The following is a 23,653-nucleotide window of genomic DNA, read 5'->3' as shown; positions in this document are numbered from 1 at the left end:
TCAAAATGAAAAAAAATTAATTACATGGGACTGAGTGAACTGGTGAGGATGATTATAATCTTTGTGACTTTCTGTTTGAATAAAAAAAAAAAATCCCACAAGGACTCAGAGATAAAAACTATACAAATCAATTTTCACTGCAAAGTAAAGGAGCTGTTACAGTGGATGATTACTGGACTGAATGTCAATATTATGACATAGTATGAGCGTAATTGCAATCATTGTTGCTTTTGTTGTGGTCATGCATTTACAATGCTTGGTGTCAGTTTATTTATCTCTTGTAAAAATAAAATACAGTGTGTGTGTGTGAAAAAAATAAAAATAAAAATAAAATAATAAATATCATAATTTAAAAAAAATAGTAGTAATAGCGATGATTGTAGCGAGACTATTATTTGGAAGATGTCACAGGACTTATTAAAATCCTCGTGATTCGCCATGGCCCTCAGAAAAAAACACAAACCCAACAACTTTCCTCATGGGCCGTTTGTGATCTGGCCTCTAAACATCTCTTCCAGACCACCTCTTGGCACAATTCCCCCACACCACACTCTCAAGGTACGATGACCTGCTTGAAGCCCCTCTGTGTGACGGGTTCCCTCTTGGCTGCAGGCCTTTGCACGTGCACACACTTCCTCCTTCTAGCTATCCACCTCTGACCTTCTGTTAGCCAACTGAGACCACACGTCCAGAATAAGACCCCTCCTGCTTACCGCTTGGACTTACTCCTACCGTAATATCACAACAGCCTATGGACTATTCGCTGTTTCAGTGTTGGAGCTGTGACTTGTTCACCATTCTCCCTTCCTCCCCCCTCCCCACCCCCAGTGTCAGGACAGTACCTGGCAGTGTTGACACTCAATGAAAGCTTGTCAAACATATTTAAAGAATAAATATCTGAATTTTTCTAAACTATAACCCCAGGAGATATAATACATTAGGTTTGTCAAGCCTCACTGTGAGTGGATTTATTCAATCCTTTCCTGAGGCAATTTTCACAGTGAGGGAGCGAAGTGAGGGTTTGAGCCCAGAATGCCTCCTCCAGAGGCTGTGAGAGAACACAGGAATGAGAATAAAAGTGCTTAAAGGATGACTTCATTTGCCTTAAAGTCTCTTCAGCGTCAACTTAGTCACTGTGAAAATTTAATCAGGATTTAGCAAAAGCTAAATTCTAGGCAAAAACGTGAGGGAAGTTCTTATTATCTATACTAACTGAAATGGGACAGAGGTGGACCAAATGTAGAAGCCATTCTGAAAATGTGGCTTGTTAATCCAGTGAACAGCTACTTAGTGAGACCAAAGTGACTGCTGGGTTCTCTCATGGATGGGATAGTACTAACACCAGTAGCTGTTTAGGAGTGCCAAGATTTAAATTACATGATGCTAAGTTTAGTGTCTAAAGTTGTAACGATACCTGTAAACATGGGTGGAGATGGCTTACCTGGAGAAATTAATGCTGGTTCTGTGGGAATCAGAGGTATGCCTACAAAGAAGCAAAGATACTCTTCTTTAATCTGTTTTGCTTAAAGTGAAGCCCACATAGTTCATATAAGGATGTTTAGCTTTAAGGAAAATACTTTGGGAGAGAGGTTGCAGAAGGAATGTGAGAGCAAAGACTTACATGGTTTAGAAAGTAATTCAGAATCCAAAAACTTTGAAAAGGACAATGAATAAGAATCTCATGAAGGTTTATTGTCTGTCCAAAACTTCTGTTTATAGTCACTTGCCATCATATAAAAAATATTCAAGTATTTTACTTTTCAGAATAAGTGAAGTAAGGTTCACACTTACAGTCTTCTGGGTAAACACATTTGAGAGTGACTTCATCAAGGATCATAGTTTTAGGGCAGTAGGGCAAGCATCCTTCAACCCTTTAGATAAAAAAAAATTAAAGTAAGAAAAAATTTTAATACAAAAATATATTACATTTAACATAGGAAACTAAGATACAGTTTTCCTAAAATTCTTCTATTCTCCTTGTCAAGCACTAAGCAGTGCTCTGCTTGCTGTTATTCCATCATACCTCATTGTATGAAATCACAAGCTAGTGGATGATAAAGAAATATTCGTGATTGAGGCAGAATCTGAACACAGAATTTTCAAAACATACACTTATGTTTGGGACACACTAAGGCCATGTTCTATAATTGTGATTTTACTCTATGTTCATCATATCGTTACTTTCCTATACTCCCCAACATATAAGCAGAGAGACACACTCTTTGAATATCCATAAGGATGTTGGTAGAACAAAAACAGAATGTTCAGGGGCTCTCCCTGCTTATTATTAAGCCCTGAAGTCATTGAAAAGTAGTTAGAAATCTCTGGGTGGCAGAGATGGAGGTGGGACATGGTTGCTCTTCTCTGAGAACAGGGAAGGGGGATGGCAGAGGCTGCAGTTCTCAAGAGCCTCAAGGCCTGTGCCCAAAATAGTGGCCGTGCTCTGGGAGAAGGTCGTTGTATATGAGCCTAAGGAGACTGAATTTGAAGCCCCAAAACGTCTGGTCTTGTGTGTGGCACATGAAATCAGGAGGCCCACATTTCAAGAAGCATGGGCTTGGGAATCGGGGACCAAAAACAGGCAGGACCATCCTGAATGCTTATCCTCTAAGGGAATGAAGCCAAGATAATGACTGAGGTAAAGTCTTCCTTCTCTTCCTCAGAGTCCAATTTATTCTGATGCAAAAGAAATATATCCTTCATGTACAACCAATTATTAGATTCATACCTACTAGAGAGAATTACTGTACATATAGTTTAAAAAAGGCTTGCTTATCTGCCTCTCAAATACACGAGCAGGCTATGATACTATTTTTAATATTTTAAAACATTTCCATTTGCCTTATCTATAAAGTAAAAGATTTGGACCAAAAATACAGCCCCTTTCCAATTCACTTGACACTAGGGGCACGTGTTGCCACCAGAGGGCACTCTTTCATGGAAGGAAATCCAAAACCAAGAAAAGCTAATTTCTCTTTTTAACAGAGACCCTTTGGCCATCTCTTGGATACTTCCTTCACAAATTTTTTTAAAAAACATTAACAGCTCAGCTTATAAGACCAATTATTTATTTCATAAAGTGAACTTAAATAATAAAATTTTAACCAGTATACGATATTCCTATCCTACTCTAAACTCTGTCAAGCAAAACAGAAAAAGTTACTAGATTACTGAAAATACTAGGGCCGGTTGATTATCCTCACATTAAATAAACATCATTTTTTATGCAACTCAATTATTCTGCAGTTGCTTTATGCAAGTCAAAACCACAGCTATCGTTTTAAAATCATCTTCCAAAACCCAGTAACTTGTTCCTTTAAAATGTCATCACGGTTGCACACAGCAGGGTCCTCTTTATTTTGTCATACAACTGGTAATCTAGTCAACTTCTGACTGATAAATATGCCTCAGATGTAGAACAGTTCTTATAATAGGTATATTATGTAATAGGGATAGCTCTGCTTACATATGGGCTCTGTGGTATGCTAGTTGGCATCTTTTCTCATAAAAGTTCTCATTTCCACTAGATATTTTTATTTTCAACACTTGCTATGTGCCAGAAACTGAAATCATCTAGAACAAGCAGGGTGGTTCTGCTGGGGACTTGAAGGAGGCGTGCAGGGCTATGTTGACACGCCAACTCAGTACTTGAGTCTCCCCTCAGGACGGCAAGTACCAGGGGGAGCCATAATGAGGTGCCTCAGCCCAGGGAACCGGAAGAAGTAGAAAGAAGTAGTGGTGAAGACAGAGATGAGAAACAGTTTGGCAGGGGTGAAGTTTCATGCCGGGTCTCTTCTCTGCGTTCTAACTATACCAAAAAAGAAACTTCGGGGGAGCTACAGACCAAACAATGGAAGCACTGAGGATCTGGGTTCAACCACCCTGGAGACTGGGTATGCCACAAGAAATAAACTAGCCAAATGCCCCTTCAAAATATAGCTCCATTTCCTCCCCAGTGCCAGGGCTGGCCTTGCCCCTCTCTCTTTCTTCCTTCCTCCCCCATGTGCTCTCCTTCCTATGGGGCCCCTGTTATTTCCCCTCCTCCCGATGGCTCCCAGAAGAGACAGGAAATAGGTTTGTGAATGTGGGAGGTCCAAGTGAATGGTGAAGACTTCTTTTCAGAAAGAACTGGTTGTTTTTATTTTTAAGAAAATAAACAGAAATATCATTTCCTTCTCTCTGTTCCCATAGCACCTGTTACCCAACAGGATGTAGTTGTTCAAACTCTGGCTCTGCTGCCTGCAAACTGTGTGGTCTGAGGCAAGTTGCTTAACTTCTCTGTGCCTCGGTTTGTTTTCTCTTCTGAAAATGGGAATAATGAGATTACCAATTGTACAGCACTTAGCACAGCATGTGTCATGCTGTAAATACTTCAATGTGCTAGTTGTTGTGGTGGTTATTCCTCTAGCCCTCTTTCCCCTGTATTGTCAATTATTTGCTATTGTTCCTGTCTTCTTCCTAAAGACTGTGAGCTCCTTCAAATAAGGGCTACATCTCATTTACTCATATGTCAGAACCTTTTCTAGTGCCAGTGTTTGTTGTAGAGCAGAAGCTCATAAATGACTAATAGAAAATGATTCTTTTAAAAATATTCCCTCCTACTACTGTTGCATTTCTCTGTTCTCCTTTACAACAAAACTCCTTAAAAAAAAAAAAGTTGTTACATTGCTTATCTCCATTTTGCCTCTTCCTATTCTCCAGATCACCAAATCCAACGAACAATTTTCAGTTTGAAATTTAAAATCCTCAGAACCAAATTCCTGGCTTTTCCTCCAAACTGCTCCTCCTAACATCTTCCTTATCTTAGTAAATGGCAACTCAGCCCTTCCGTTAAATTGAAATCATTCGAGTTTGTTGATATTTGACCAGTTTTGACCACAAAAATGGTGATTTCATATGATTCTGAAACCTACAAAATGCTGAGACCTGAACTGGAGTCCTTAACTCCTCTTTCTCTCATAACTGACCTTGACTCTATCAGCATCCCTTACGGCCCTAAGTTCAAAATATATCCAGAATCTGTTCACTTTCCACATAACCACCAGGGCTACCAACCTAGTCAAATCCCCTTCATGTCTGTATTACTGCCCAGTTCTGCCCTTGTTCTTCCCCTCACCAAAAGTCAGTGCAATAGCCAGTGTAAACATTTTAAAAGATCCTGTCACTCCTCTGCCCAAAATACACCAGGACGTTACTCAGAGAAAAAGAGTCCTCAGGGCTTCCCTGGTGGTGCAGTGGTGAGAGTCTGTCTGCCGATTCAGGGGACACGAGTTCATGCCCCGGTCTGGGAAGATCTCACATGCCGCTGAGCGGCTGGGCCCGTGAGCCATGGCCACTGAGCCTGCGCGTCCAGAGCCTGTGCTCCGCGACGGGAGAGGCCACAACAGTGAGAGGCCCGCGTACCACAAAAAAAAAAAAAGAGTCCTCACAACAGGCTACAAGGCCCTATACGATTCACCCACCACTATGATTCTCTGCTCTCTTCTCCTACCTCTCAATTTTGTTCACTCTGCTCCAATTAACTGGCCTCCTTGCTCATCCTCAAGCACACCAAACACATTCCCATCTCAGGACCTTTACACTTTTCTCAGATTGAAAGGCTCTTTCCCCAGATATCCACATGGCTAGTTCCCTCACTTCCTTCACATCTCTTACTAGATGTCACCTTGTCAGCCTATTCTTCCCTGACCACCCTACATTAATGAGCAAACACACACACACCTGCCTTATGCTTCCTTACCTTCCTTTATTTTTCTCCAGAATACATAAGTCCATCTAACAATATATTGCATTATATATTTACATTTTTATTTTTTATTCTCTGCCTCAATGCAACAAAATGTTTAAGCTGCGGAAAGGTAAATACTTTGTTCAATACTGTATCCCTAACAGCTAGAAGAATTGCTGGCATATAGCAGACCCTCAATAACTACTGCTTGAATAAAACAAAATAAATTCATGAATGAGTATCTAGAACAAATTATTGTTAAGAATTTTTTTAATCTAAGAAAAAAAAATCACTGACAGCAGAATCTACTAATGCTAGAATCTGTTCATGAATGGTTAAACATGACTTACGGTGGAAGAAATTTACATGCTAGAGCTGCAGGGTCACTACACGTTTTAAAACAGGGAGTGGCACAAGGTTCATATCTCCATTCACACATCCTCCTGTAAGGCACTGCTGCCTGGATTTCTGAGGAAAAATGAAATTTAGATTGTGTACAAAAATGGACAGCTTGAAAAATAATGATTTATGATAGTAAACCTTTAGGGTTTGACCTTTCTTTGATTATAATGCTGTGGAAAAGACAGGGCCTATGGGGAATAAAAAGCATTGTAATTGCTTGCTGATCAAAGCATTTCATACTCAGGTTGAATATCAAAATGTTAGTTTATCTTCCAAACATTTAAAAAAGCAAGAGGTGCAGGAGGCCAAGGAAAATTCTAAATCTTCTTCCTTTCTTTATGTTTAGTGGGTGTTCATTGATCTATGTATCATGATAATAGCATACACTTGTTTGGAATTTTATTTTTTGCAAAATAATTTTTTGTCCATAATTTTATTTTATCCTTGCAACAATCCTGTTGAGTGGGTATCACCTCCATTTTATAAATGAAGGAATTGAGGCTAAGACGAGCCAAGTGACTTGCCAAATTCAAACAACTGGAAAAATGACAAGACCAAAGATATTTATTGCCTGACATCAGACGTAAGGAAAACACTCCATCTTTGTTCTTCTCATAGAATTTAGCTCATTGCCTTGTACACGGTAAGTATTATCTAATGACAAAAATGAATGAATAGGTTTTAATAATACATGCTTGTAGCTAGAAAAACCTTCCTTGACTGAAGATTTTCCTCCTGCACACTCTGCTAATATTTTCCCCTTCCCACATCATAGACCAGTCCTTCTGCAGCAGTCCAGAACTCTCTCTGAAGGAGACAGCTCCATAAGGGAGAAAGTTCAGGAAGCAGGTTATGTTTCTTGGACTTCAGATATGGAATTCAATTCCAAGGTATGAGAAGGAAAATAAGGCTTTCTGGAAGGCATCTATGCATCTAAATATTAAAATACTCATTAGACCTGGGTTACTAGGATCATGGGGCATGAGAGAGGGTTGGTTCCAAGACTAGAATAAAACCCTAGTGTATCCTAGGTTTGGGAAGCCCACAAAGATGAGTTTCTGAGATTTTGATGATGCCATTGGCTGCAGTTGTCCAAAGCTCAGGTAAGGCCACTGGGTCTGGTTCTAATGCAGCAGATTTGTGTATTGGAGAGGAAATAAAGGCTTGCAAAATTCAACTTTTAAGTAAATTCAAGTAAAAATATCACGCTCACTCTATAGAATGTTGTATAGCCATGTCAGTGACTCTTTTTCTCATGAGTCCAGGAGCCCCATTCAATAGGCAAAAATTTGAAGCTTAGTTTGAATTTTCTAAAATCCGAAGAGATTTATAGAAATGTATCCACAACAAAAAAACGCAAATGATTAGCTCTCTTAGACTGACTTAGAAGAGTCTGTTAGAATGAAAAAAGTTTGTTTGGGAGACCCAAGGCAGATATCGAGCTCTTAGGTTTTGAAAATAAAGCATGACTTTTAAACACTGGATAAGGCAGTGAGGATTCCTCTCTGAAATTTAGAAAATTCAATAGCTATAGAACAGCAAGGATCTCTAGAAATAATACCAGGATTCTGCTGAACCAGAAAAATCTTCTAGAGGTCAGTGGAACCAGACTCCGTAGTATTCAAAGAACAGAGATAAACACATTGTCTTTATCATTAAGAATCAAACTATATGAGAAGTTGCCTTCTAATGAAGGAAAAGGTAGATACAAAACTAGACAACAAGGAGACATGGGTAAGTTCTGTTTCCAAAGCCCAGACAGCACTGAAAGTAATCATTGAGGCAATCATAAAAATAACATCATTTAAGGCTATTCTAAACAATTTACCACATTAACTTATGTGATACTATAACCCTATGAAGTAGGTATTATTATTTCTCCCATTTTACAGATGCATAAACTGAGAGGCAGAGAGGTTAAGAAACTTACTAAGGTCATGCAACTAATTAAAAATGATTTTTAAATTAAAACCTAATAAACATTCTGTCATTATTTAAGTTATCTACTTAATCTGTATTTGAAGATCTCAGGAAACATACCTTCTATGCTGAAGCTACTTAAATGTTTAAATTCTTCAGAATCATCATATTTTGATGCTTTGGCACTAGAATCTGTCAATATGATGAAAAAGCCTTTCTTGCTGCATAACTCAAAAGCACTGTAACCAGGAATCCAGAGGTCCTGATGGTGAAAAAATGTGGCTCTCCGACGAAAGGCTGAATTCACCTCCCACAGTTTCAGAATAAGAGTGTCATCATCATGGACATAGAGAAAGTAGTTTGGCCTTTCAGCAGATTCCAAGGAAACAAGTGCCAATGCTGTAAAACAGAGCAGTGTTTGACAACTCCCTGGGTTCTCTGGAGAAGGCAGATCATCAGCACTGGCATCATAAAATTCATTTATAAAGCTGACAAAAACAGAACTGCACAATTGTCATACATAGTTAATGCCAATCTCAAAGATTTCAGAAATGATTTATAAGATCTCTAAAGGAAAAAATAGTATTTTAATGCAATCCATAAAGTGACAGCTCCAAAAATAATCAGTCTTTGATAAGTTCCATTTTTAAAATAATTGATCATGTCTTTGGGCGAAAGAAGGAAGTATCAACTTAGGACCCCAGAATGTACAATTCCATACAAATAGTTGAACAGTTAATTGGACACACATTTGTACTTGCAAGCTTTAACATTTTCAAATGTACAAAATCTACAAATGGCTAAATTGGATGGTAGAAAAGAAAACGAGAATAGAGAAACAGATCAATTTAAACATGGTGCTGCATTTCAATATCACTGGATTCTTAATGAGCAAATGTTCTTGCAAGTGATTTTACTGCATTAAGAAAAGACTATTTGCTCAACATTATTGTCTATTTCCCAAGAGATGACGAGAAAGCTAACGAACAACTACAAAGCATTTGAGAAGTGCCATGCTTTTTTGTTATGCACTTTAAAAGTTTCCCTTATATTTATAAAACCCATGGCATAAGTTTCTTCATTGAGATTTTAGATTTAATTTCTTAAACCTTAATTTCTTTAGGTCTTAATTCCTTAATTTAAATGTACTAGGATTTTTCTATTAAAAAAATTAATTTTTGTAAATCATACAATGAAGAGCTCTCTCAAATCCAATAAACGATTCCAAAGGCATTTATTGTGTCCTAAAACTTACAAACCCCTCTGCTGAGCATTGGAAGATGCAAAGAAAAATAAAAGATATTTTTATAAGAGAAAAAATATATAACTAATATATAAATTAGAACTTTAGACTGTGATAGGTGTTTTCACAGATTAAAAAGAATTAAAGGAGCTTTTTTTTACAAGAATGGAGCAATTTATTTTAACTGGAAAATCAGGAGATTTCTCTGAATTAAGTGAAACTTCAGTCGGATTCATTCATTCAATAAATATTTCCTAAGTTTATAGAACACACCATGCATGGTTCTAAGCAGGGTAAGAATAGTAACAATGTAGCCTGAACATCATGGATCAGAAGGGGACACTAACCACCAGGCAGAACAGGTGCCAAGTGGATACGACCAGTATAGATCTACAGGGGCAAACCAGTAAGTGTGGTGCCAGGTACCACGACAGACAAGGCCACGTAAGAAAAACAGACCGTCTCAATGACTATCTAGACTTTGATTTATGGTCTTAATTTAACTTGCTTGATATTAAATCGCAACTTTTTTTCTTTTACTTTAATCTGGCATTAAAGTCTTTCACATGTTAATTATCAGCAGACTATTTTTCAAAAATTTCAAATTAAGTTCTGTGATTAATGCTATGAAAACTGAAGCTGTGCTTTATTTGGGACCAAAAACTCAACAAACAATTGCAATTCTAATTGCATCTATATATGCCAATAGATAAACAAAGAAATGATTTTATATACAAAAGAGAGAGCTAGTTCATATACCAGTGTCTTATTTTATTTCAAATCCTTTAGAGCACCTAGAAAAATGTCATAAACATATTAGATTCCCCAATTAATATTTACTGCATGAATAAATGAAAAAAGGTCAATGGAAAACTAAATTCTTACTTTCAGTTGGAAATTATACTTACATGATGCCTTATCTTTGAAAAGGCCTGGAGTGATCATAAAAGTAAAAAATAAATTGCCATGAATACTACTTCTTGGCAGAGAGAAAATGTTTCTACTGGTCATATTGACCCCCAGAATAAGGCCAGTCTGCCCATAACTTGCCAGCATATATGGTCCTTCTCCAAGCCCTAGTTAAATGCAAATGAGAGAATTATAAATTGGCATAGGATTTTTACATTTCAAGCTGTCATTTCAATGGAATAAATTCTAATACCAAAAAATACTCCGAAAATTATTGAGCATTTAAAGATTCATCAGTAACAAAATAACAACTCTTTTCAAAAAGAATATATTATATTGATTTGGAATATATACATATTTAGAATATGCAGTTTAGAATATATATATACATGACTGCGTATGTGTATATGTATATGTACATGTATACCTAGTGGTGATGGATAAAAGGTTGACTTAAGCTTTCTAGACCTCAAATTTTCTCACCTATTTGAAAATGTTTGTCTAGGTAACCTTTCACTCTAATATTCCAAGACTCTAATCTACTCTCAATAAACTTAAGCTTAGTTCTATCAATGGTAAGGTATTTTGATAGTCTTCTAAAAATCATCTCTCCTTAATAGGTTGCATTACATTAACACAGAATTCACAGACATGATATACAATATTTTACTATTTTGGGGATTACTGAATTTCATCAGTGAGGTATGTCTATAAAGAAGAAAATAAGATGATGCTGAACAGAGAAGTCAAATGTCACTTTACTTATGCTATCATTTCCATATACTTCAATGGTTTCATATAAAGTGAAAAATATATACTATAGTAAAAAAACTACTTAGTGTAGAACCAAACCTGAAACTCAGTCAAAGTAGTATTCCTACAAACTTCATCTTATAAAGAAAACTATATAAATTAATTTTAAAATTCACTAATATTAAAAATAAATTGATGCGTTAAGTTTTATGATAATAACGTCAGTTTACCTTCAACCCAATCTCTATGACGTTTAATGTTTTAAAGTAAGTGAGGTACTATAAAACTTTGAGGTTTCTTCTGAATTATCTAAATTACATAATTATTAGCTGTGTACTTTTACAGATATATGTAGATATTTACGTTGTAGGTTACGTAAAATGCTAATATAGGTGCAATAGGTGGTTTCAGAAAAGAACAATCTGGTTGCTCTCAGTGAATTTCACTTTTCCTCTTTTCTCCAATTTTTATCTCAAGGACAGTCTTCCTTTCCCAGACTACTCTTAAGGTGGATGGAAAAAAATTCAAAGAAACCCACAACCTGGGTTTTTTCCCTTTCAGGATGAAGACCAAGCCTAAGAGAAGGGGAGAAGATAATTGGATTAGAGGGTTACAAAGTCTCCCAAACAGGAAGGAGAGCAAGAACCAAAATTTCCATCATGAGGAACAGGAGAAGGTAGGGGTTATAGGATGAATCTTCAAGTGCTGTCCCATCCACTGAGTCATCAGCTGAGACACTTCATCACTGAGCAGCTAGGGACACCTCTAAGCCATGGGGAAGGAGCTTTAGGAGGGACTCAGACACCCTGAGTGCACATGGAGCTTTGAAAACCTCTGCCCCCCACACCAAGATGGAACTGAGCAGATGCAGTGAAGAATTTCACTATGAGCCTGGCAGCAATGGACTCCCCACCACTCTTACAAATATATACCCTGCACAGTTTCTCTATGAGCCAAAGTCTACAACACCCAAGAAAACTATATCATTAGTCTCCACCACCTACTAGCTCATTTTCTAGGGAAGACAAGAGCAACATAAACTTCCAAGATGAAAATATACACCAATTTAGATTTGTGTGAATATGTAAATAATGTACAAATAGGTATATAAACATGTAAATCATGAGATTCAATTCAAAATGAAGACGACATATACAACTACAGCTTGTGGGCTTCAAGCACCCTCACAGATGTCCAAGAGAAGAACAGGAGAAAGGAGATAGACCACTAAACAAAATATTCTCCCCCTACTGCACAAGTACCTTCCTACAGCAACCTGAAGAGACGACTTCATCTGAGAAATCCATTTGTATAAAAATCGAAAGCTCCTGAATTGATTCCCAGTCGATGGATATCTTGTGTCTGAATTGTTTTCCTGCATTTTCACTAGCAATTGAGGGACAAAAGTCACTGCCTTTATCATTAATTTTCTGCAGGGAGAATTATAATTTCACCGTCTACTAAAAGCAATCATTTCCTGTAGTTATTATTTAAGCACAGTATTAAGAATATCTGATCTAATAAATCACTCTGAACTTAAAACTTGAACAGCAATTTTTAGCAGGATCTTGAAGTCTTAACTCCCTACAGCAATAGAACCTTTATAATTTTAGCAAATGCCATAAAAATGAAGATAGTAGAGACAGTCATTGTGTGAAGGATTATTGAACTTATCTCAGTAGTAACCTCTGAATTTTCCTACTTTAAAAATTTTTTTCCTCCTACAGAATCACAATCATTTATCTCTGCATTTGCTTTGAATAATTTAAGTCATTTAATAACATAGTGTCCAGAGAAAAATGCCAGCTATGAATGTCCAAAGAAGACTAGGTAAGTTTACAATAGTTGTGAAATTATTTGAGATGAAACAAATTAAGAATGCTCATTTAAAACTTTTTTCTTTTTATTACTATCAACAACTTCCACAATTCTTTATTCCCGTTCAATTATCTACCTTGATCACGTTACTTTCACAACTCTTCCTCTCCTTGGCAGGTTGACTCTGTTCCCTATTACTTTGATCATAGGAAACAGAATCTCTGTCTTTCGTGGGTCTCATGAAGGCTGAACGCCCCGTGTTCACCCTCTGAATACTACCAATACAGTATTACAAATGAAACTAGAAGAACTGGTTTGAAGAATCTTGTAACACATTAGGGAAACAAACCATCAGTAGAAGTGCAGCAGACTTATTGACAAAAAGCAAAATGTACCAAGCAGCAAGAGGTAGAAATTCAATATTCATAGAAAATTCTGCTTCTGTTTCCAAGGGCCTGCAGAAGGAACGCCAGAAAGTACAAAGGCACAGATGGAGATTTTCACAGCAGAACTGTGTGAGGAAGGAATTCTTAAGCGAGGAAGTTATTGGAGCGTTTTCTCAACTTGCTGTCTGTGTACGTTGTGTAGAGCATATGATAACGATGTGCGGTGATCATTCCTAGACTAGGATGTGCTAACCATAACTAGGCAGTGTAGCATGGAGATCAAGCTCGTGGGTTCTGAACTTAGATTGTTTATAAATCCATTTACCACATTTTAGCTAAACGACTTTGACCAAGTTATTTAATTCACCTATGCCTCAATTTCCTCCTTTGTAAGTGTTAATAATGATAATAATAATGTTATGTCTTTCAGGCATATTTTGAAGCTTAAATTATATGATATAGGTATAGCTGACACAACAAAAGCTATTTTTATTATTAGGTACTTAATATTAGGCAATCAGTCTCATCTTAAGCATGGAATCCAAAGGATTGATGTGGAGTGGGTATGGTGCGGGAAATATGTTTGGTTTAGATTTTCTTTAACAAACACAGAATTTTTTTAATGTGGGATTTTTTTCCTCTTCAAACTTCCAAAGATATAACAGAAACAACCAAAGACTAAAATGTCCATTTCCTTTTTAATTCATCATCTCTATTTTACTAAAATTTTCTGGCTTTCTTTGTACTTTTACAGCTGACAGATTTCTTCCTGGCTCAATAAGTCATGGAAATTACTTTGCATTGGTTGTTTGGTTTTTTTCTTTAATGGATCAGCTTTCCTATAACTATTACTCTAACCTACTCATCATGGGTTTTTGTCCAGTTACCGTCAAAGTGGACACTTCCCTGGATCATCTTATTCGTCTGAATTAGGTTTAAGTGGCTATGCCTTCCTCATTAAATAGGTTTGACAAAAAGCAGGCTTCAATTCCGCTAATGTCTGGCATTTTCAATGAGGATATAATTCTCTGTCTCTTACATCTATGCCTTAGTTTAGGCAGCACCTCCTCTTAGACTTCCCATTGCAAATCTGAATGCTTGGGAGACAGGAGATTTTCATTATTACTAAATCAGTAAGTTCTCATTCTGATAAGATATAAATAATTATTTTGCCTAAAATGATGGCTAAATAAATTCTTATATTATAGTTTGTTTCTTTGATTTCCACAACATAATAAAAGTATGAATAATGTCCATGTTTATTCATAATGGTAAAAGGTATACATTTGGTATATATCTTTCATCCTTTTAACCTAAAAAATTAGCTAGCTTTACTCATTCATTCATTCATGTTATTCAAAAATTACTGAGAGCCTCCTAGGTGCTGAGAACTTAGTTACAACACTTTTATTTTACAGGGAATAAATTTTAGCACAAATACTTAGAAATTTAGATACATTTTAGAAGGCAATGGCTTTCATTGAGTCATACAGTTGGCACTTGAACAACATGGGTTTGAACTGTGCAAGTCCACTTAGACACAGATTTGTTTCAAGAGTAAATACTACAGTAGTACACAATCCATGGTTGGTTGAATCTGAAGATGCAGAATTGCAGATACACAGCGTGACTATAAACCATACGTGGATTTTCATTTTTTTTTTTTTTTAGTTATCATAACAGCACCATTTAATAAGGCTTTATTTTGTTCCAGCAGTATAGGTAACATACAGTGTCTCATCTAAGCTCACAACAAACATAGAAATAAACAAAATAATTAAACTTAAATGACTTAACCAGGTTCACAATGTTTATACGTGACAGAGAGTGGACTCTAATCCAGATCTGACTTCAGCTGCAGTTAATGACAACCACACTATAGCTTTTGGTTCCCAGCAAAGGTAGTGCGTTATTAGAAGACCACTAAATCTCCATTCAGAAAGTCCTGGAAACTGTCCTGTGACTCAGCCCAGGGGACTCAGCTCTACCTCAGTTTCTTTCTTACGTCTCTAATCCTTCCTGGCTCACTTGCCATTCCCTAAATGTATACGTTCCCAACTTCCTACCTTCAGACTGTATCCTCTTCGCCTGAAAATCATCTTTTCCTCTCTATACAGCCATACATGGATTTTCAATTGCACAGAGGGTTGGCGCCCCTAGCCCCCTCCTTGTTCAAGGGTTAACTGTATGCCAAATTATGAACTCTTCATACCTTGTTCCCAGCAAACTTGTTCAAGAACTTTGAATCTGAAGATATATTTAACAGAATACTATAGTGATATTCTTTAAATGTCACATACCTTCATTGTAATAGTCACAATCGAGTGCTAAAAGGAAAAAAGAAGAAATGTTAAACTAAATAAGGATCTCACCACTTATCTGAATATATGCAAGATATGGTTTATCAATGACAAAGTGAAAGAACTCAGAATGACATCATTATTTGGGAGTTTTCTCTGAGCAAAGAGGATTCTTTAAGAGTACTCTGTAATAATTCATTGAATTTCCTAAGATTCTTTTATAGGTAGGCAAATATATCTGCCAATTTATAGATGTCCACTGAAAGTGTTAAAATCATAAGCTGTTCATCAGATGACTTACTATCTACACAAGCGAATGAAAAGTTTAGAGTCAAATCTGAACGCATATTCAAAATGATGTTTTTAAAACTATGTCTCTTATCATTAGAACAGTGGAATTTCATAGCCATAAGAGAAATAGTCATAAACAGTATCTCTGAAGATGGTATGTAAATAATTTGTAGTTCAAATGTTACAGTCATAACAGTCTAACACAGAACAGAAAAACTTACTTCAAAGTTTCTTTTATAAATCCTTTAGCTATACTACAATTTATCTGCATTGTCAAAAGAATATAAAATTTATTCATCTTAAAGAAATTCTATTTCCATGAGTCCATGGTATCGCTTCTAAGATAAGACAATATGAATCTCTTCATAAGGTTCCCACCTAATGATGATGCCCTGAGAGGATACTTACAACAAATAGTAGATGATCTCCAGTGAACAGAAACCCCTTCCTGACAACACTTGTACGCATACGCTGCTACACTTGTGCATAAACATTCACAGTCCCCACCAAGGTTACAGTTACACGTGTCTTCATGACAATTTTTGGCAAAAGAAGTAACATCAATCTGAAAATGAAGTGAAAGATAAATTTCAAAAAGTACTAACTACAACTGATTAAAATTCAACCTTCTAAAAGAAAACTAACTGGTAGATTTTCAAAATTTGCTATTATCAGCTTAACACTGCCACCTAGAGAGTTCTCAGTATCTCAAACTTCTATTCATCCAAAGGAATTTATTAGGCAAGTGTAAGATCAAAGAACTAGCAACACAGGTAACGGGACTAACAAATATAACTTCAACATCTGCAATACAACAGATTAATATCTGTAGAAGCTCATTGTTTCTTTATTGACATATTCGCATGGCATTAAAAGAACGTTCTACTTACAAATGTACTTTTGCTTAGTTTTTAATAATATCTTCAACTATTTTTAAAACTTCTATTGGAACCTAAAATTATTATGTTGGAAAGACATTTAAAAAGTTAAATTTCTAAATAAATTACATTTAATCTTGGGATGTGCTTCTAAAACCATTTTAAATGTGTCACTAATAATACTTTTAAACTATACTTTGGGTTAAGGAGAAGAATGCCCATTTGGTAGTGTCCTCTGAAGAAAAATAAGCATTTATGGCTTTGATCAGTCATTTATGGCTTTGAAGATGGACGTAAAAATGTTTCATAAACTGAAACAGATCATTAACAAGCATTATATACGCTGTTAAATAAGATGGAGTCAGGAAGAATGTAAATCAACTAAATGTGTCAGTGCCACAGAAAAACAAACTCCCAAATTTGTCTTCCTAACAAGGGTTAGGTAGTATACCTGAAAAGCCAATGGGTAGCTAAATTATTTGTCCTGTTCATCTCAATATTATAAATACAGCAGTACTTGTTTAAATTGGAAAGTTTAGTAAAGCATTCATTTACCACATTGCGACAAGGAGCAAAAACATCACTGTACAAAATGGAGCATTCTTTCTTGGCATAAGGAAATTTGTTTTGATGTGCCTCACAGGGTTTAAATAATTCACTTGGGGGTTCACACTGTGGAAAAAGAGAAAAGAATGTTTTTAAGGGGTGATTTCTGAAGCTGAAACCAGAGTAACCTAATCTGACTTCATCCACCACAATCATACCTAATATATTCTCATTCTTTTAGACAGACTTTACCAAAAGCACCTGTGCTCAGCCAACGCAGTGTTAATAGTATATATTATTTTTGAAAGCAACTAAATTTACTATTAAAATCATGAAAATATTAGAGAATGAAGGTAAATCTTTTTTAAACTGTCAAGTGCAGCATTACATGACTAAAAAAATTGCCTAAGCAAATTATTCTCTTTCCTTTAATTTTCACGTCCTTCATTTCTGTCACAAGCCATCCTCTGAGGAGTTGCATACAGTCAAGTGTCTACAGGCTCACCTCCCACATACTAAACAATTCGGTCTCTGCCTCTTCTAATCCACCTCCCTGAAACTGGACTGGAGAAGGCCATCATTGATCTCGTTACTAAAAATAAAGGCAACTTTTCTGGCTTCATCTCACTTGCCCTTTCACTGTCTTTGATTCTGTTTCATACTTTACCCTTCTTACATGTCTCTCATGTGTTTCCGGTGGCACCACTAGGGTTTCCTCCTAGTTCATTTGCTGCCACTCTTCATCTTCCTTCCACCTCCCTTCTCTGCAAGACTTGATCTTCAAATCTCTATTTTTTTCATTCTATACACTTCTCATGCCTTCAGCAACCTGAATATGATAGTAACTACCAAATCCATATTTCCAGCCCACATCTCTTTTCTGAGATCTCAAAAATTGGGACATTTCCACATAAATATCTGTCACCTCTCTCACAACACATTCTAAAATGTACTTATCTTACACCATTGTCCTGTCCCCACTGTCCCCTACCACCCACTTTCCTCTGTGCCCTGTCTCCTGGAAGAGCACCAGTGTCTATGCAATAAGCCAGGAAGATGGGAGGCATTGTTGAATTCTCCAAATTCATCTTTCCTTATGCAGTCCTTTCAACAGATGCTGATGTTTCAGATGTCTCTCAGACTTAGATAGTTTTCTAAATCTTCACTGATTTAACATTTCTTAGCTGGATTATACGAGCCTAAGTAATTTAGGGCCTTCGAGTCCAGATCCTAGCACACATATCTTGCAGCTTCATATTTTGCATTCCAGCCATTCCCTACTTCAAACCTTCCACCACAGCCATATTGAACTTCTTAAAATTCCTGTTAGGCACCATACTCACTCCAGTCTTCCTGACACGTTCTAAAGGAATGCTCCCTCCTTTGCTGCTGCACTCTCTCCCATCATCTTCACTTGTATAGCTCTTATGAGTCTTGTAGGAGTCAGCTCAATGGCACCTTCTTGGGGAACCTTCCTTTGACCATCACGAACTCCATGTTGTATACACCTCTATCCAAGCACCTGTCTCATATTTCCATTGTTAAGTTTTTCTACCTCGTCTGCTAAACTAGACTCTAAATTCCTAAGGGCAGTGGCTATATTTTAATAATATTATGTGTTCATATATCCTGGAAAACATTAAGTGCTAAATAGAACTTACTGAATGAATTTTTTTTTTATTTTCAGCTTTGTCCATTAGGTATTAATGAGTCTAAAATTCTTTGATGAGTCCAAATATTTAAGTATTATTATAAATTAGGTATTCCTTAATTCATTTTATATTTTAAAAAATAAAATCTTTATACTTTCCAACGTAGACCACAATGAAATATACTGCTTAAATTTTACTAAATTGGATGAATGTTTAACCCCAATCCCCTTTTATTTTTATAAAAAGATTTAGATATATTAGTAAATTAGGCAAAATAGTAAGGCAACTAACCAAACAGTAACCAACCAGGAAATTGTAGTTGCAGACACTACTTTCAGTTAGAAAAAAAATAGGTTAAAAAAAAAAGTAGAAGAAAAGAGTAGAACAAATTTCCAGTTTGACTGTTTTCTGAGTTCAGCACTTCTCAGATTGTGTCCCATAGAAAACTATTTCCTTGATAACTAATACACAAAAATGTAAGTTCTGTGTCAGTAAGTTTGGGAATCCCTTCAAACACATCCCTCCCTTAGAGGAATATAATGCCTCAAGAAATCCTTCAAAAAAGAAATATGCCTGACTTAATTTATTCTAACTGCTCCCAAAGGTAAGTTGGCCACAAATCCACTCCCTACCCCTCCCCATCCCACATCCAGCCATGTCTGGAGAGCAAATGTTAAGAAATACTGCCTTCATTTATTCATTACCTTGAGTTGACAAAAGATACATCATTAGAAATACAAATAAAGAGAATTTTGCAGTGAAAGGAAAAGCATGAGATTAGAAGATGTGAATTCGAAAGTCACTCCAGCGGCTTTCTGGATATATAATATTAGACAAGTCATTCAACCTTCCTGAGTCTCAATTTCTTCATCTATAATATGGAGTCAACACCTTTTACATTACAAGACTGTCACAGGATTACGTGAGAAATTAACTGTGAAAGTAGTTTGAGTTTGTCAACTATGAATTACTGCACAAATATTACATAAAATAGTATTACCTAAATAAATTGTTCTGCAAGGATAAAATGTTTTAGTGGATAAATACAACAAAAAATATTTGTTTAGTTCTAAAATACATATATTCCACTTACCTGTCCTAATGCCCAACTATCTCCAAATACCTGGGCATTTCTCACTTCTAAGTTATTGGATGTGGTCATATCATTTGAAGTACATTTGTCAAAGTTTCCACATAATCCTGATAATTTGCCCTAAAGTAAAAGAAAATTATCATGAAATATTCTATATTCATTTTAACATTTAAGGACTAATATTCACTGAAATTTTCAAGAGATTTAAAATAGACATTTTAAGAATTTCCACAATAACCATTTTAAAAATGTTTCAAGAAGGTGGAATTTCATGTCTATTTAATTATATTTAACAGTTATTTTAGATTCTCAAAAATGTTTTTCCATCCCCCAAAGTTTATCTATTCACACTTACCATTGTATTAGCATTGATATAACTAATAATATAAGTAACTTGGAAAAGTATAATACAAACACTACAGTATTTGTACAAGTATAATACAAACATTACAGTGTATGTCTGAGTGTGTATATACAAATATGTGTATATATATACATATTCTGTGTATATTTACATTTTAATGATGAAAGACCCACTTCCTATTATGTTTAAGGTTTTCTAAGACTATAAATGTTGAAACCATAGAAATAATTTATCTTTCTTTAGGTCGTACTTTGAAAAGTCAAAACATTCAAAGCATAACTTTTAAAGAAAACGTTAACTCTATATTCATATACCACGCCACCATGAGACACAATAAATGAAATCCACATCTTACCTAATTTTTATAAAGTTTGCTATGGGTTATGCAGTGGTTACTGCAAGTGCCGTATGGATTATCCACATCAACAATGTCCACTGCATTTTCTCAAATAATGTGAAAAACTTTTCTCTTGGGGAGGGAGGTGGATTAAGAGTACAGGGAAGAATGAGATTCCAAAAGCAATGAAAATCCTCCTTAAGCTTTGAAATTAAACAAACTGACCTCTCCCCTCATGTACTGAAGAATGGAACGCAGCCCTTTGTTAATGGTAAAGTTGGCTGCCCATGCCTCCAGCAAAGCTGACAATAACCTTGGGATTGCAACTGCCAAGGCCACTGCTTACCATGGTGCCTCTGCTCTCAGAAGCCGCAATACCTATTCAAAGACAGTGGCCTCTTCTGCTACTGCTCACCCCAAAATTTAAGGCAGCAGTAAAAGTAAGGGAAGATGTAGAAGAATAAATGGTTAATTTGTTTTCAAAAAAGTAAGGAAGGGAGGATACATGGTAGACAATGGCAGAAAACATAGCTGAAGAAGTATGGCAATGACTAAATTACTTCATCTTCATCAAAGAAATGCAAGATGCCAGCAAACACCTAGGAATAGATTTGGGGGCTTTATTTTGCTTAGGGCTGAAAGAAAATGACTTCAATATACAATCATATCTTAAGTTTATAACATTTTAAAATATTTTAAAATATGTATATTTTCTAGTTTTATAAGAATTTGTTATTACTATCCCCATTTTTCCCTAACTTGCCACAGATTATATCCATGAGTCTCAATTTCAATTTCAGATAACGTGGATTTTTAAAACTATATCAACGTTTCAAAAACAACCTTAACATATAAATTTAAAATGTTTAATAAAATTTTAAATATCTAAAATAATAACAATATTTAATATCTAGTACAATATTTAACAGTAAACGATAGTTAAAACAATGTAAAATATAAATTGACAAAAATTGTAAACAACCCAGATTGAATCTTCAACCATGAATGGATAATACAAACTAATACATCCATACAACAGAGTACCACTTAGCAGTGTATAGGAACAAACAATTAATTCATTCAACAATATGGATGAATCTTGAATGTATTTTACCAAGTCAAAGAAGCCAGACCCAAAAGGCTATAGATTGCATGATTTCATTTCTACTGTATCCAGAAAAGGCAAAACCATGCAGATGGAAAATAGATCAATGGTTGCCAAGGGTGAGGGGTTGGAAGTAGGAGTTGACAACAAAGAGGCAACATGTGAGAAATTTGGGAATTGATGGATCTGTTCTATCTAGAACTGTGGTGGTGGATACACAACTCCATGCATTTGTTAAAATCCATAGAACTGCAGACCACAAAAGTAAATTATTTTACATTTTTTTTAGAATTTTACTGTATGTAAACTTAAAAAAAATATCCAGAATATGGAGGAAAAGATGGAATGCAAACTGTAATAAATGAATCTAACTCTACTATAAACATATCAAATAACCATGCTGCAGGGAATGGGAAAAAAAGAACCTGACCTAAGTAACTTTGAAAAACTGGATACTGTAAGGTTGAAGTAAAAAAGAACTGTATACAGCACTTGGTAAAGTTGTTCTTCTCTGGGGTCTGAGTTAGTAATTCTGAAAATATAACTTATTTCTTAAAGGAAAGCATCAATCATTTTATTTCTGTAAAACATCAAAAGGTAAATGTAATTTCATTTTTTGCATCTCATTTGGATTGACCTACCAAATAGGCTGACTTACCCTCCACTGTGGTCCAACTTTGATATGGATGGTTGTCTTTTTATCCCAAAGAATAGTGATGTCTTTCTCTGGAAAGTATACTACTATGTAGTACCCTGCCTTCCAAAGCTGGTATGTTGGTTTATTTTCCAGAAAAAAACCTGATCGTTTCTTTAAAAAAAAAAAAAGAAAAGAAAAAGCATAATAAAGAAAAAAATAAATTTCTTGTTTTCTCACCAAAATGTAAACATTAATTATATCCATCAATAATTATCTACGTACTAGTGTTTCTGCTTAGCCCTGTCTTTCCTGAATTTTGTAGTGAAAGACAGAACAAGTGCATAAAATAGGAAAATCATAAAATTGGTAACAAGATACACACTGGTAGATAGGCTCAACATGGATAAATGAGCAAAGGGAAAAAGGTATTTCAGTTATAGAGAAGAGCACAAACAAGGCGTGGACATAGAGTACATTAGGGGGATATATCTGCTGACCCAGAAATTCTATATTGATGGTGAATAAATATGATTGAGTACTAAAAATGTATGACTTTACCTGAATAATTGAAAAACAAAAGCACAAAGTGTGTGTGTGTGTGTGTGTGTGTGTGTGTGTGTCTATAGAGAGAAAGAGGTGTTAAGGAGGACAGGGAGATGAATTTCCATAAAAGGAACTTAGGAAGGCTCTTTGCAAGAGGTGGAACATATATACTGATATGTAAGAAGCCATGATAGGAAGATATAAAGGGCTGGAAAAGAGAATGAGGAAGAAATCATCCCAAGAAAAGGGAATCAGTTTGAACAAAGGCTTAGGGGCAGGAAGTTTAAGATTGTTCAGTACTAAGGAGAGCACCAGAGAGCTACAGCATGGATTCCATGACAAGCATAGTCTGAGACCCTTTGCCATCAAGTTACCCATCACAATCAATGGCTGTTATTCCATGTGCAAAATGTCCTCGATAAAGGCTTTTGAATAGTAAAATGACAGACCATGTTTGTATATTAAAAGAAAATAATGTGTGTGCTAGAAAGGATAATAGGGAGAAACTAGAGATGGAACCCACTGGGAAAATTTAGAGTACCTTTAACCTAAAGTGAGAATATGCAATGTTCTTTATGGGCAAGGGCTATACCCTATAAAAGATTATGCTGAATCTGGCATTGAAATTAACTCACATAAAAACTTTAAAAGTACATGGTTAAATCAAAGTAAATAAAACAAATTTAACCAGAAGCAAAATAAAAATTGTGAAGGAGCTATGAATTCCTTTGGTTATTTTTCTCCCCCA

At 35.7% G+C, this 23,653-nt stretch overlaps 1 protein-coding gene across 2 annotated transcripts in view; it reads right to left on the bottom strand.

Annotated features, from left to right (window-relative positions):
• OTOGL (otogelin like) overlaps window positions 1–23,653 on the bottom strand; it is a 147,525-nt gene that overhangs the window by 48,102 nt on the left and 75,770 nt on the right. For both annotated transcript variants that reach the window (XM_029206268.1, XM_029206269.1), the window contains 10 exons: window positions 22,384–22,533; window positions 19,920–20,039; window positions 17,184–17,300; window positions 16,159–16,315; window positions 15,460–15,486; window positions 10,202–10,369; window positions 8,171–8,449; window positions 6,079–6,196; window positions 1,792–1,871; window positions 1,415–1,483 (listed from right to left, as the gene is read on the bottom strand). In XM_029206268.1, the coding sequence (XP_029062101.1) occupies window positions 1,415–1,483; window positions 1,792–1,871; window positions 6,079–6,196; window positions 8,171–8,449; window positions 10,202–10,369; window positions 15,460–15,486; window positions 16,159–16,315; window positions 17,184–17,300; window positions 19,920–20,039; window positions 22,384–22,533 (1,285 nt within the window). The remainder of the gene's footprint in view (window positions 1–1,414; window positions 1,484–1,791; window positions 1,872–6,078; window positions 6,197–8,170; window positions 8,450–10,201; window positions 10,370–15,459; window positions 15,487–16,158; window positions 16,316–17,183; window positions 17,301–19,919; window positions 20,040–22,383; window positions 22,534–23,653) is intronic.

Source organism: Monodon monoceros, unplaced genomic scaffold (assembly GCF_005190385.1).
Source record: "Monodon monoceros isolate NGI ecotype Baffin Bay Population unplaced genomic scaffold, NGI_Narwhal_1 Super_Scaffold_6, whole genome shotgun sequence".
NCBI lineage: Eukaryota > Metazoa > Chordata > Mammalia > Artiodactyla > Monodontidae > Monodon > Monodon monoceros.
Note: the sequence above shows the minus strand (reverse complement) of the source record. Positions and strands in the feature narration are given on the sequence as shown.